The 14,922-nt window shown below is 34.8% G+C and overlaps 1 protein-coding gene across 1 annotated transcript; it reads right to left on the reverse strand.

Annotated features, from left to right (window-relative positions):
- Positions 1–4,600: 4,600 nt before the first annotated feature.
- On the reverse strand, positions 4,601–14,586 carry LOC127813390 (uncharacterized). Its single transcript, XM_052354337.1, has 10 exons — positions 14,271–14,586; positions 14,117–14,161; positions 13,509–13,565; positions 8,469–8,538; positions 8,005–8,046; positions 7,757–7,830; positions 6,785–6,855; positions 6,514–6,596; positions 6,270–6,379; positions 4,601–4,796 (listed from the first exon to the last, which is right to left on the reverse strand). The coding sequence occupies exons 1-10, from the start codon at positions 14,448–14,450 to the stop codon at positions 4,734–4,736; spliced, it is 795 nt and encodes a 264-aa protein (XP_052210297.1). The 5' UTR covers positions 14,451–14,586; the 3' UTR covers positions 4,601–4,733.
- Between the last annotated feature and the right edge of the window lie 336 nt (positions 14,587–14,922).

Raw genomic sequence — 14,922 nt, forward strand, 5'->3', positions numbered from 1 at the left:
GGAAGGGGGCAAAAGCGAGGGCTCTGCGGCGAATGAGGTGGAGGTGGAGGGGAACACTTGGAAGGCTTACAGCGGGACGCGTGTCCTGCTCCCCCAAACCCCACGTAAACAACCTCGTAGTTTATAATAATTTCAGAGAGGATGCTTTATTGCAACATTTAAATTTAATTTATTTTTTTTTTTTAAAATATTATTGTAAGTATTTTTAAGTTTTGAAGTGCTAAACGACGATACATACAATGGACGATAATAAAACTATGGTTTGGTTTTACAATGAATGATGACGTTTGTCGTTAACGTGCATGTGCAATTTTGGGAGTCTGGTCTTGTACGCATCCACATACGCATACGGTCGGGCCAAGGCACGCGGAGCCCCGCCCGTGGGAGGAAAAACCAAGGAATTTTTTGTTTTGTTTTTCGATGGGCCTAAGGCGTGGGCCGACAGCTATGTCATGGGGCCCACTAAAGCGGCACGAAAATAGATTACCGGCGGGGCCCACCTCGGCGGCTTCAATTCAGTGCTGCGCGTCCACACGATGGATGGACTACTTATTTTATTAATTAATTAATTAATAATAATTCGATATTATTTTAAAGTAATGAATAGATTTTAATTAATAATAGACATACCGTATTTTAAATTATTTTATTAATTAATAAAAAATAAAATACACCTTACAGGGAACATTATAGATAATACTCATGAATAAAATATTCTAAAAATGATATAATTATTAATAAATTTATTTTAAGATTAAAATAATATATGCTATAAAAAAATAAAGTATTAAAATTGAACGTTACCCCATTAAATAAATAAATGTGAAAAGACGAATATTCGGCGGCGCCACTTTAATTGATGTGATGTGATTATCAGCATCACCATCTCTCACATCACATCACATCAGAGAATGTTAAGGATGGCGATGGATTTGGTCCCACCTAATTTGTTTGAAAATTCAATTCAATTCAATTCTGTTGGGCTTACTCTCCGACGAGGAGCGTGTGATACACACGCCTCGCACAAGCCAATTCCAATTGTACGAGATATTATTTTTTAATTAACATTCTATTCCTACCTATACTTTTTTTTTCCTCATAGCCGTTTTTTAATATATTTAAAATAATTTTAAATAAAAATTTAATTTTATCCCCCATTCAACTCTTCATCAATGCTCAACCACTTACTTATCATCGCATTTTTTTTCTCATCAATCAAACTCTGTAATTCATTCCGTGTTATTTCATGTTAATTATCATAAAGTCATTTTTTCTTCACCATAATAAAGAGACCACTCATTTCATGTGATTTCATGCTCACTATTATTTAGCTATTTTCTTTTTAGTATATCAGTCAGTTAGAGTTTAGCCATAAATGACTATACTCAAATGTTGATGACATGAGTTTGATGATGAAAAGAATAATTAATCAGAAGAACATCACTACAAATCATTCAATAGACAAGTAAATACACGAGTTGTAATATCATTTGTCGTCGTTGTAGGAGACTTGCAAGTTAGGAAAGTTATAGTTCCCTAAACCCCACTCAAGGTTTAACACGGGGAGTAAAGAATTTGCAAGGGCCGTTGCCCCTCTCCTTAGAAAGGTGATTTTTGTCCCATAGTGATTGTTTGAGAGCCGATGATTTTATAAACCAAACTCAATAGTCCTTACAAAAAATTTGCGTGAATCACTTTCTTTTCTTTTTCTTTGCATATTATATGGTACAACGAACCCTTAATGAAAGACTTGTGACACAGAAAATGAATATGGCCCCTGACAAAGAAATGGGATGTTTTTGAAGGTGGTTGCCCTTCTCTGCACCAAACTAAGAAGCTAGTGATTTCATCTCTAAAAGTCAACCCCCATTTGGACATGTGCATTTTGCACACTATATGTCTGTGTGCGTGTATATATATATATATATATTGTCACATTACTGTTCATTACCTTCGCCATCACCATCGCTTCCAAGTTCCAAAATTTGTTGAGGCTGTGATGATAAATTCTCGGGGTCTTGATCAGGTGTTGAGTGAATCTGATCTAACTCCTGGCAAGGCAACCCGAATGGTCTTGAGAGAGAGAGGGGGGTCGAATAAACATTATCATTGAATTGTTTGCACCTTTCTCTTACGAAGCAATCGGCATTTGCAACTAGGGCGAAGGTCACAAGTCTTCTCATCTCATTATGCTGATCTAGTTGGATTGGCTACCTTTGAACTTCAACATTGAAATGCTTTGGACGTTGCTCAATTTTAAAATCCATTACCTAGAAACTCTGGTGAGACAAGAAGGTGACTTCGGCGATAGATGGGCAAGAAAGTGAAAGAAGGCGAGGGCGAAGGCGACAAAAGGTAGGAGGTGTGTACACAAGGTTTGGGCTATGGTTGTGCATATGTGCGATTGATGTGTGGGCAAGGGTAATTTTAAAATATAAATGATTGTAAAGAGTAATAAAAGTGCGTGTAAATAAGAATTTGAAAATTTTTATTACTTATGATAATGAAGAGCAAAAAGTATGAATGCGAATAGAATTTTTTATTTTTAGATGATCCGACTATTTTATTTAAGTAAATGGAACTTGAGTAGAGAGGATGAGGATCCCTGGTACAATGTTGATAACCCAAAAATAAGAGCATATTCACGTAAAATAAGGAAAGGAATTTAACACTTTTGAAGTGACATAATAATAATAATGAGAGAGAGCAATAATTGTTTAAAACTTTCGAGGACACACAGACAGCCTTCTATTATAAGCAAATCTCTACCAAATATACCCTGAGCGTTCTTTCTTTTTATTATTATTATTATTATTATTGCTATTATTTTGCAATTAATAACATACTTGTTCTTTCAACTTTCAAAACATTTCTCTATTCTATTTTGTTTGTAATCAATTGCTGTTTTGGAGAAATTATCAATGACGCTAAAACACTTTATCATTGGCCGAAGTCAATACTGAATTATTATTATTATTGATGATATTTTGTATCATTGACTATTAAAGATAATGGGTATACCAAGAGTTGAGTCAAGTCATTATAATATGGACCTTAATAAGATGGTTTGAGTCTATTAAGAGTGTTCACTAGTCTAAATAGACCAAAAAACGATCATTGTCAATTTCGGCATGCATCCAAATATTGGGGTCCAAGCCCATGGCCTCGTGTAAATATCTCTCACAACTTTCTTGTCCTACAATATACTGATAATAATTCTTCAAACTCCTTTTTCTTTTTTCCTGTACGAAGGGAATTTATGTTTACCATTACTTAATCGCTCAAGATGAACTTGCTAGGTACATTCAGGGTTCTTTTAGCTAATTAAAATAATGAGAGAAAGGGGAAAATCACTTTCACTTTTAAGCCATTGTTGATGGGAACAAATCTCATGGCATGGCACTTGTACGAATCTTCGCTCCTGGGACTGGGAGCCTTGTACATCATCCCCTCAGTCGGCCAAAACTTCAGACCCATGTATGCATACAAGGATCACACGATATCTCTTAATAGTCAATCAACAATTACGTGAAGAATAAAAGTTTGGTAGCCCTAATGTGTTTCTAACAAGGATGTTGGAACATCATCACACATTTAGGGTTCTTTTAGCTAATTAAAATAATTAGAGAAGGGGGAAAATCACTTTCACTTTTAGGCCATTGTTGATGGGAACAAATCTCATGGCACTTGTACGAGTCTTCGCTCCTGGGACTGGGAGCCTCATACATCATCCCTCAGTCGGACAAAACTTGAGACCCATGTATGCATACAAGGATCACACGAGATCTCTTAATAGTCAATCAACAATTACGTGAAGAGTATTAAGAGTTTGGTAGCCCTAATGTGTTTCTAACAAGGATGTTGGAACATCATCAGTGGTTCCTTCAATTGAGATCATGGAAAAAGAGAAAAAGGGTTGTTTCATCATTGGGATTGATCGCTTATTGACAAAGAAACTACAAATGGAAGAAGGGCGGTCAATGCCTGTGCCCCCAGAGACCGGAGTCTTTGCATATCCCATGTTTGGTGGGTGGGTGGGTCTTTCATGTTTTCTAGAAGCAGCCTTTTGTCACTAATAAGCTAAACAAAAGAGGCTTTGTTACTACTACGTAGTCCAACATAGATTGCACTAACGAACAAAGGCAAAGGCAAAGGCAAAAGCTGCTTGCTACATGTGGTGAGTGGACTGTGGAGATGAGAGATGTAGACCAGCTGGGACACCTTAAATCATTCACGCTTTTCCAATGGATTATCCAATTCTACGGCCCTTCTATTCTCTCTTGCCGTCGTAGGCAGACAGAAATGTACTGGTAAAGAAAAATTAAGAAAAACTTGATAAAAGTAACTGGGCGTCTCCTTAGTGCTTACCCCATCACCACTCCAATGGTGAGAGTCCGACAAAGAAAATAAAACAAAATAAAAATTACGGGAACATGTTTTTTTTTTTTTAAATTTAAAAACAGAACCAAGCTATCAAACATTATTTTTTAAAATAATGATGATGGAGTCACAATTCCCATCTCTTGGGGTCAGCAGCTCATTGCCTGCTCTGCTTTCCCCCCTTGAGCATATTCCAAGATAAATCTTAAATACCCCCCAATGTTTCCAACAATCAAACATTGATATTACGACCATGGCAGTTTGCAACATACAAGAAGTTGTAACGTAACAAAATTAAAAATAACAATCTGAAAATGAAAACTCTGTTGCATAATAATGTCCGAATCATTCACCTATTTACCATTGATGTAATTGAGAAGGTGCCAATCAAGCTCGAAATGCTGACAAATAAGTTTCTGCAAAACAAGAGATCAATTAATTATTGAAATCTCACGGCTCCATGATAAAAACTAAATTCTAACAATAACAATACCAAGCCGCGATCCCACACGGGTCAGTAAATACAAATTCTAACTCATCAATTAACCCATCTATTAACCATATCCCCCTAGAGACATTAATATCTCATTTCATGCTTAAAAATTTTCCACCGTTTTCATTTTAAATTGTCTATCTTTATATGACTACATATTCATTATAACATCCTCAATTTAATAATGCTTATGTTTTCTGCATGTTTGAACTTACTTTTTCAATTTTCCACATAAATTGAGGATAAAACCTTTTCTTTTAGAATTAAATAAATTTTACAATCACATAAAATGTTAAAAAGAATCTCTACTTTGACTATTCTATCCTAATTGAGTGAGTAGCATCCCCAATAATTTCTTGGCTTTATAACCTACTGACCTAAAATATCTAAATTAATCTTTTTCAAAATAAGTTAAATCTTCAAAGAGTTAAGATAGGGCGTAGTGCAAATCCTTGATGCAACTGAATTATAATTGGAAAATTCCTAGTATCTTCTCCATAAATTCTAGGACATGTTTCTACCCTGTAATACATGACTTCCATAACCTATATATATAAGTCCTACGACAAATTTACTACTTTTTTCAAGTCTACAAACGCAGTATGCAAATCTTTATAATCTCTATATCTTTCCAACAATCACCTCAAAAAATAGATAGCTTCAGTTATGGGTCTACCAAGCCTCAAAGCAACTTGATTTTCAGAGGCATTGGCCTCTGTTCTTAACCTTTGTTCAATCCCCCTCGTAAAGTTTCATAATATGACTCATTTGTTTGATTTTTCATAATTTTCACAACTTTGAAGATTCAAATTTATTCTTGTGATCAGAAAAATTCATGGATAAATCATACTACCATAGAGCTGATTAGCCCTAGATTTCGTTGTGATAAATGTTACAAACATAATGGACATAGTTCAATCATTATTTCAAGCTTCTCCATCACCAACAATAACTTTTATGGACATGCAAATTAATCATGAAATTTTGAGTACTTGGAGGCCAACAGCTTTTCCAAATTCTCCCATCCAAACATCCATGGACACTTCTAGAACAATTCCAAACATCATTTGACTGCACCGCTGAACAGTCAGAGTTGCAGGAGAAATGACACAGAACATAACTGGAAGTGCAATGTCTTATTTCTTTGCTTGCTTCAAAAATAAAGTCCACTTGAATGAATAAGATATAGCTCACACATGGATTAGGAGGGATCCTGTAATGTGTGCTGAGTGAAATCTCAGATGCATGTGAAAGCAACCGTTCTAGTTCCAATATGGATAACTTAGTAAGAAACAGGTATAAAATAGTTCCTCAAAAGTCTTTAATTCAATATAGAAGTCTAAAAACAATGCAACATAAATAGTCAGGATCAAGGTGATTGGTTTGAGAAGGATACCTTTGTTATAGAAGGATTAGAAATTTTTGCATGTAAGTCCATCTCAGGAAAACGTGTAACCTCCACTGCATTCTCAAATAATATATACATCGGAAGTTTGTCGTTGCTCCCTAGAAGTACCATTCTCCAGATGGATCATTCAATCAACATAACATTTTACAAAAGCAGAACTAGCATTCACACACCAAATTATCTCATGTATGAAACTAAGGCATGATTGTAGATAGTTAGAAGGTGAAACTACCTAGAGATATCCCAAACTTTTCTGAAACATTGGGGAAGAGACCAAGATCAACAATCCCAAAAGATAAATTTTTGTTTGCATATCTGTTAGCAGAAACCATTGCATGCATCAGAACAAAGACAGCTACACCAGAGAAAATTGAAAACTCATGAATAAAAGCTAAGGGCCAATGTATAATTGTTAAAACAAACGCCAAAGGATACTTTTTGCTTTCACAATACAAGCTGCTGAAAGAAAAGTTCCAATTTAGTTCCCCATGCAAAGCACTTACGTAATGGATAATTCAGGAATGAAGCGACTGGTACGAACACATGTTGTCAAAGAGGACGCACGAAATTCTACCTGTTAATTATTGGACATTTCAGTAACTTCATAGATGACACAAGAATTGTAGCATCAATCTGCATTTCAAGGTGAAGGTCGGCCATGCATTTCTGCATATTTTTCCAACTAATTTCCCATGACAATCTTATGGTTAGGCCAAATCATAGATCACTGAGCATGAGAAAGAAAGCTAAATATTGAGAATTCACCTCAAATTATTTTGAGAATTTCCTCTATATAGATTATTAAATAATTCCCAGCAACAGCGAAAATTCATGATACTTATTAAGATAAAGTTTCACAGAAGAAAGAGAAAAACACATAGTTAAGATTGTGAAGCAGAAGCACACAACTATTGCCAACAGTTATACCAGACCCCATTCGTAATCCAATACTCAGGACACAATACCTTTTGCCACTAAGACCCCTTCTTAGGCTCCTTGTATCCAAGAATGAAGTTTTCACAAGCATTCTAGTTGTAGAATGTGTCTCAGCTCATTCCTTGTATCACTCCCCCATGGCGCCCCCCCACCCCCAGAACGACGCATGCAGAGACTAAATTTAACCAACTATATAATAACATATCTTTCCCAAGAAACCCAGTTTTAATTCCTTCATCCAAAGGTCAAGTCAACAATTCATCAAATGCATAGGTGTGAAAACAATTATTATGCAGGATTCCAACAAAAGGTTGTAAATTGAATTTTCAATATTCTTACATATTAACGTGTCTACACAAGTAGCATGCAAATGAACTAATTTTATTCAGTAGATTATCCGACAATATAAATCTATGCAAGACTATTAACAGCATCCATTGATTTTAGGAAACTCTTCAAATAAAGTACTAAAAAACAAAAACATTTATACTACAAGCCCTTGATAATAGGAGTTATAAAGAAAAGTCTGTGGAACCAACCAACCAGAATCTTGATGTGTTCCCCTCTGTCAGCAAGGCTTCCAACTGCAATGGTGTCAATTGATTTGAAGTACCTACAAACAAACCCAACAAGAAAAGGCAAGAAGTTAAAAACTAGTAGTAATCACACGATCTCATCATATATATTCATTGGTGTTTCTCATAAAATGAATTTGTTGAAGATCAAATCATAAAGAAAATGATAGGAAAGTAGAAGAGGGAAACAAAAACCAAATACACATCCGTACCTAGCCCTTGGTAGGCAGGTTGCTGTGTTGAAATATATATAACTGCAAGCAGAAAGCAAACGCAAACAGATAGCGAGCTCAAAATCATCATCAGGAATAAGATGAAAAAAAATCATTATAAGAAATGTTTACCGTCTACTCACTTTAAATGACCAAATATTCTTGTTAAGTTCAAAACTACTTCCCTCAAATGTCCAGTACACACTATTGACATTAAGTGGTCAAGTAAAAATTGGTGTAGGAACACTACAAGGCAACAACTAGCTTTTACAGAAACTTGAAGCTAAAGGCATAACAAAATGCACCAGAATAACCTTCTATGTAATTGTTAATGAAAAAAAGTAACATCCTTGGTCAATGAAACTGAGTTTAAGTGATACAGAAAAGGTATTCATATTACACATAATGTCCATAAATTCTCCTAGTCAAAATATTTGAATTGACCACTACTCAGCACAGCCTACCTAGAAATGCCAACATGTACCAGAGAGCCAGGTGATAATCAATGACTGAAGCGATGCCAACGAGAAATATCTGGAAAATTAGACCTCCAATTAAAACATAAAAAAACTAAAATAAGTATCAAAATTAATGAGGGAACTAAAAGCAAAATGAGACTATGCCACGTGATATTCAACACGGAATGGTTTAAAATGAAGGTCTATCAGATGAAATGTAATCTATAGAAGGTTATTTCTTCCCCTAATAAATTGGCATACAGATTTTAGAAGTCAGCTTGGTAAATATTTCTTCCTACTGTATCAACAGACTCAATGACTTGTGATGATCAAAGCAAAAGTATGGTCTGTATTTCCCCTCAATCACACTCTTGCCATTGGTGAAAAAGCAAAGCGGTCATCCTTGGACTTAAGGGAAAAAAAAAAAAAACAAAAAGTGCCCCTTCAACTACGGTTGGTTCTAGTGAAAATGCTTCTCAACTACCTTTTGTATTATTATGAAATTTGAATATTAAGATTTTGGGGTAAATTAAAAACAAACACCCTATCATTTAAGTCCATTTTACTGACACCACTTGTGGTTTAAATTTGCTATTTCAGGTCCCTTTTTTGTTTTAATCAGCCCCTTCCATTCATCTGAAGTTTAATGGTATTAATCATAATTGTCAAAGGCACACCTAGGTGTGAGGCGCAGCTCTGTACGCCTCATCACCACTGAAGCACAACGACATGCTTGAGGTGCCACCTAGGCACAAGAGGCACGTGCATGCAAGGAACAAGGCGCAGGAGGTGTACGCCTTGTATATATGTGTTAAAACTCTATTTCTTGTCCATTTGTCATCTCAAATTTTATTTCTTGTTGATTTGATTGCATATTCTTGTATATCAGTGAGATGTGAACCTAGCGATGCAAGCCAGAGGTATACCGCATCTCCCACTAGCTAGGATACTTTGGCAGTGATGTTCACTCATTGGAGAACTACTCACATCTGTGTTCCGCTTCATTTTTCTTTCTTTCTTCTAATTTTTTTGCAATTTAGAATAAACTAATTTTTTGTTGTAATTGTTTTTCACTATGTGTTCAACTGTAATTTTGTTTCTTTCTTATAACTTCTGTTGCAATTAGAAGAAACTAATTGCTAAGAAACAAATGTTTTCATTGTGCTCTCTCCCTCTCTATCATGTAATTTCTTTTGCAATATAAAAAAAACAAATTGTTTTTCTGTAACTGTTTTTGCCGTGCGATCTGTTGTAATTTTTTTTTTTCTTTCTCGTAATAGCAAAAAAAATTGAAGAAACTAATTGTTTTTCCTGTAATTGTTTTTTGCAGTGTGTTCTGCTAAAATTTCTTCTTTCCTCTATTCTCCTTTGTAGTTAGAGGAAACTAACTGTTTTCTACAATAATATTACTTGTTATTATAGGGTTGGTTATTTGTCATTTATGATTTTAAGAGTTTGCATCTACCTCCCTATAGGTACATTTTTGTCATTTATGATTTTTCTACATATTGCATGTACCTTCTTATAGTGTATATGTATGTTATAAGCATTTTGAATAAGTATGCGCCTCATGTGCCTAAGGCTCACGCTTTGCCTTGCACCTCTTGCTTAGGCCCCAAGCACTAATTTGCACCTAAGTGAACCTCACACCTTTGACAACTATGCTATTAACAAAATTATCTAAACTACATTTTTAATCAGTCGTACTCTCTCTCTACTTTGCTCTCCTTCTCTTTCTACCTTCTTTTCAATATGAATTTGTTAGGATTAGGAGTTCTTAGAAACTCAATTCAATACTCTTAGTTTGCCAATCTCTCACCACTCCTCACCCAAAATCAACTCACAACAAAAATATATAAATTGGAAATATAAGAACAGCAAAGAAATTAAAGAAAGCAACAGTCAAACCAAACAGCAGGCGCAATCTTTATCCTGGGTCGAACTGATCAATGATCAGTCCTACATCCAGCCTTCAATTCGAGAGCAAATTCCACTAGAAACCAGAGAAACAGATTACTAGAAGCCCTCAACTCTCTATCACACAAGTTCACTGCCCTCACACAAGAGATTACAAAGACAAACTTTCTCTTTAAGCCTTTCCTCCCTCTTGGCAATCTCACTTGCATTCAGAGACAGAAAATGAGTGAATGGTGTTATGTCCGACTTCCAGCCCTCACCTCCTATTTATAAACCATAGGGGCGTTAATCACAAAGCCTATTATTTAGCCTACACAAAGACTAAAATAACCCTTATAATATAACATCTAAGTTAACTAATCTAACTAAGAAAAAAATCCAGCCGCACTCATTCTTCTAACAGATTCTATTCTTCATCTTCTAGAAAGAAATCTCCATGCAAAAACCCAACAGAATTGATGATTAAATCATTCTCTGAAGCTTTAGAAACCAAAGGTAGCATCTGAAGAACCTCTCTTGATTGTCAAAATTTGTGATTATTAATTCATTTCAATCCTAAACCTTGTTTGGATTCAAATCCATCTCAGATTTTGCATCAACATCTTTTATAACATCAAAAAGATTCACAAAGGATTCATTTGAACAAGAATGAGGCTCTCAGTTTTGAATGTTTTTTATCAAGTTAAAACAATCAAACTTTGCAGGATTTTTCTATTTCACAAAAAGAAACGTCAAGCTTTCATCTTTAATCTAAAGAAAAACCCAATACAAGCATTATAAAAAAGTTGATCTCCTGTTGATTGCCAAGTGTAGATGCAACGCACAAGGAAGGTTAGTTGAACAATATCACTTCATTGGATCAATTAATGGGAAGTTCATGTGCCACATTATTTTAGAGAAAGAAAATCTAGTACAGGGCATTTCTTTTCCTTTGTTCTTTTTTGTGTTTCTTTCTTCACCAAGTGAGGAATGTCAGGCAAGGATTCAATTGGCAATTCTCATAACAAAAGCTTCTCTACTTTTTTTGGTGGGTGGCTGTTGAGAAAGATTTTTCTTTTGGAAATGAAGATTTTGCCACAAGAAAAAATTTATATTCATGTTGTATTAAGAAAGATTTTCTTTTTGAGTTTTCTCCATTTGGTTCCCTGATTCTTCCTTCCTCCTCCTGTCACTTCCTCTCGGTTACAAAGAAAGAGAGAAAGTAATGAGAGAAAAGAAGTTGCAGAAAAAAAAAAGAGAAAGAAACAATGGTGGTGAAAAGTAGAGAGAGAAAATAGGTTTTATTAAAACTATGCAGTTTACGAAAGTTTATTGACATTGTTGAGCTCCAAACTAACGAAAGGTATTCATTTAAAGGGGAAAATAATTAAAAAAAAACACAGGGGTCCAAAATAAACCACTAGAATAACTTGTTTCTCTCTGTAGGATTCTAGCTAAAGACAAGATTCAACTTTTGCATAGCAGGGTTGGTGACTATGATGCAGGACCAAGATGAAGATGATGAAAATAAGAGAGGAAGAAATCAGAGAAGAAACAGGTGATGAAGAGAAACTAGGGGTAAAGAATAGAAGAACCAGAGAAGAGAGAGCCTAAATATTCTCAAATAATCAATTTCATTCAATCTTAATCATGTTTTTGGATGACACCCAGCGGCCACATTTATAGGCTAAAAATCCTAACCCAACTATAACTCTTTCAGAATAATTTTATCTAATATACTAAATCAATACTTTTTAAACAACAACTACAACACCAAACCTTAACCCCAATAGATGGCATCAGCTGCATGGATTCTATCTCACCAATTAGATTTATCTTTATCCATGATTACATCTTTAATAAGGACATTATACCCCATGCCATGCCTAAGAGTTTTTGACTAAGTTTGCTCTGATCTTTCTCTACATTTTTTTTGCTACAAACTTCTTTCATTCCAACAACTCTTATCACAGGCAGTTTATTGGCTTCTTCCTAATCCAATACTGCTCAAGTCAATTGTCACAAGTTATTCATCTCTTGGTCTTGGTCTTCTTCCTAATTCACTCTCCTTACAAGTGTGATTATTAAAGCAAGTCCTCTTGGTCTTATTTGTACCTCCTCATTTCACCATCATAACTCCTCTTGGTTTAGAGCTTTTCCTTTTGAACTCTTAGAACATCTTTTGTGTGTTTTGAAATAAAAGGAAAAAATTAATCACATCCACAAGATGGAAGCATCCTTTGTGTTTTTGTTTTGCTTTGATTTTTTTTTTTCAAGTTTTATTGTTTTCTTTTTCAATTTCTCTTAGATTTTTTTCTGCTTCTTTTTATTTCCAACTAATTCATACATAAATATTAAATTGAAAATATATAAGTGTCCAATTTCTCTTTTTTTCTTTTTCAACCTTTTTTTTTTGGTTTCAAGTTTCAACAAAGTTTTTCTGTCATTTTATTTTTTTCTGTTTCTTTATATATATATATATACATATTTTCTCTTTTAGTGTTAAATTGAGAATAATACTATATACGTATTCTATACATATTTTTAATATATATGCGCCTCACATGCATGAAGCCACCATGTCTGTTCCTGACTAACTTTTATTCTATAAAACCCTGACTAACTTTTCTACTTTAACTAACAATAAACATCAACATGACTTGTGAAAAAACTAAAAATAAACATTACCAAACTACCTATAAACCTCCACAAGGGGAAAATCATGGTTGCAAGACAATCCGTTGGTAAACAATTTGAAATTCAAAACAAAATTAAGTAGCATAAGGAAGTTTTAAATTAAAATTGAATAAAAGCTCGTGTGTTGATAACATTTCTTTTCTAATAGGCACAGACACTCACTGATGTATATCAAAAGATATATTTGCACGAAAAACTACAAAAACATTAAACAGAACTTGTGCTTGAATGCTGATGTGTGTCACATATATTAAGAAGACAATAGGAAAAAGACAATCAATGCATCACATATGATTGAGAAAAAATTAAACTGAGCTGCACAAATAAGGAGATCAGATATCATAAACATGTAATCTACTAAATAATAAGAAGAAAATAGGCATACTGCACATTCTTGTTCCAAGTGAATAAACCATACGAAGTAGTATTAAGAAACAGTTAAAAGGGAACCACCTTTGCGAAAAATAAAGTTTCAGCAATGAAGCCTTCCCATGTCTCTTCTTTCACCAGCTGCCACAATTGAACAAATAAATTGAAAAACGCCAAAATTAACAGCCACCTTCATAGTTCCCACCAAACGGTGTTTGATTTCACGTTTGAACTATTTGTGAACTTAAATAGAAGTGTTTTCCCAGAATATTTTAGAATTTTTTATCCACAATAAAGCATGGAAGTTCATCCAAAGGTCGTCATTTTATCTGACATGTCCCATCATTTCTCAGCAGCATTTCCAGCTCCATCATGATGCAATAGAAGCAAACGTAGAAAAAACTCGACTCTTGTTAGGTCTCAATTTACCAAGTAATTACACTAATCAAAATCATCAACAGGCTACAAGTAACTTGTTTGTCAGAATGTTCCAGGCTATTTTCAACAATTCTAAACAATTACGAAATATGCAGTTCCACTCACAAAATAAGTAATACTCTAGCTATACCCGAATTTTAAATACTTCATGAACAAATTGCCGTTTGAACTCAAATGTAGCATCGCAATCGACATTCAAAACCAACAGAATAGTAAGAAGCACTCAATATCCTAAAAATAAATGATAAACATACCTTAACAACAGTTAGTACGGAAAATGCAAAAAATGCTTGGATTTCCTGAAGGAAAAAAAAAAAGAAAAGAAATATAAAGAGATTAAAGAGCATGTAAATATACATATATGTATACGTAAATATGTGTCCGTATATATCGAGAGGATGAAAGTACCCGGTGAAGAAGATGGGATGAGGAGGTGAAGGAAAGGACTTGGTAGGCGGAGACGCGGACGGGGATGTACGAGAAGAAGACGAGGAAATGGAAGAAGTAGTACGGCTCGGACGTCATTTGGTTCAGCAGTGTGATCGGATTGTAGTACTGATTATCACTGTTCATCTGATTATTCACCATTCCTGCTCTCTTGAGCAGTGATTTGATCTGGCGTAGTTGCTAGGGTTTCCGCATGCCGAATTGGAAGATTTTCTTCCGGTTCCTCGCGATTTCCTGAAAAATAATGACTCTTGACTGTGCGTCCAACACCGAAGTCCCTGTTTTCTCCGCCCAATTTGAAACGGCTGGATCATGGCAAATCAAACATGGGTTGGGCCGTCCACGGAGAAATGTGGGCCCCAAGCCCAATAAAGTAGACGTTAGAAACGGCCCAATGGAAGCTACATAATGCGTTTATCAATCACTAAATAATTATATTAATTGATTATAAATAAATAAATATTAAGTCCACTAACAAGATTAGGGGTGTGTAATCGGTTATAACCGAACTGAACCGTCCAAAAATTACGAACCGAACCGAGCCAATCAGCATATAATAACTGAACCGAACCGAACCGAACCGACTAACCCTATTAACCGAAACCCAAATCAT

Source organism: Diospyros lotus, chromosome 11 (genome assembly GCF_014633365.1).
Source record: "Diospyros lotus cultivar Yz01 chromosome 11, ASM1463336v1, whole genome shotgun sequence".
Taxonomy (NCBI): domain Eukaryota; kingdom Viridiplantae; phylum Streptophyta; class Magnoliopsida; order Ericales; family Ebenaceae; genus Diospyros; species Diospyros lotus.

Bases quoted from the DNA above. Each gene is read 5' to 3' on its own strand.
- LOC127813390 (XM_052354337.1), bottom strand. From the start codon at position 14,450: ATGGTGAATAATCAGATGAACAGTGATAATCAGTACTACAATCCGATC. The intron at 14,162-14,270 runs GTACTTTCATCC...TTTTTCCTTCAG, and splicing joins CATCCCATCTTCTTCACCGG to GAAATCCAAGCATTTTTTGC. The intron at 8,047-8,468 runs GTAGGCTGTGCT...TTCTGCTTGCAG, and splicing joins GTACATGTTGGCATTTCTAG to TTATATATATTTCAACACAG.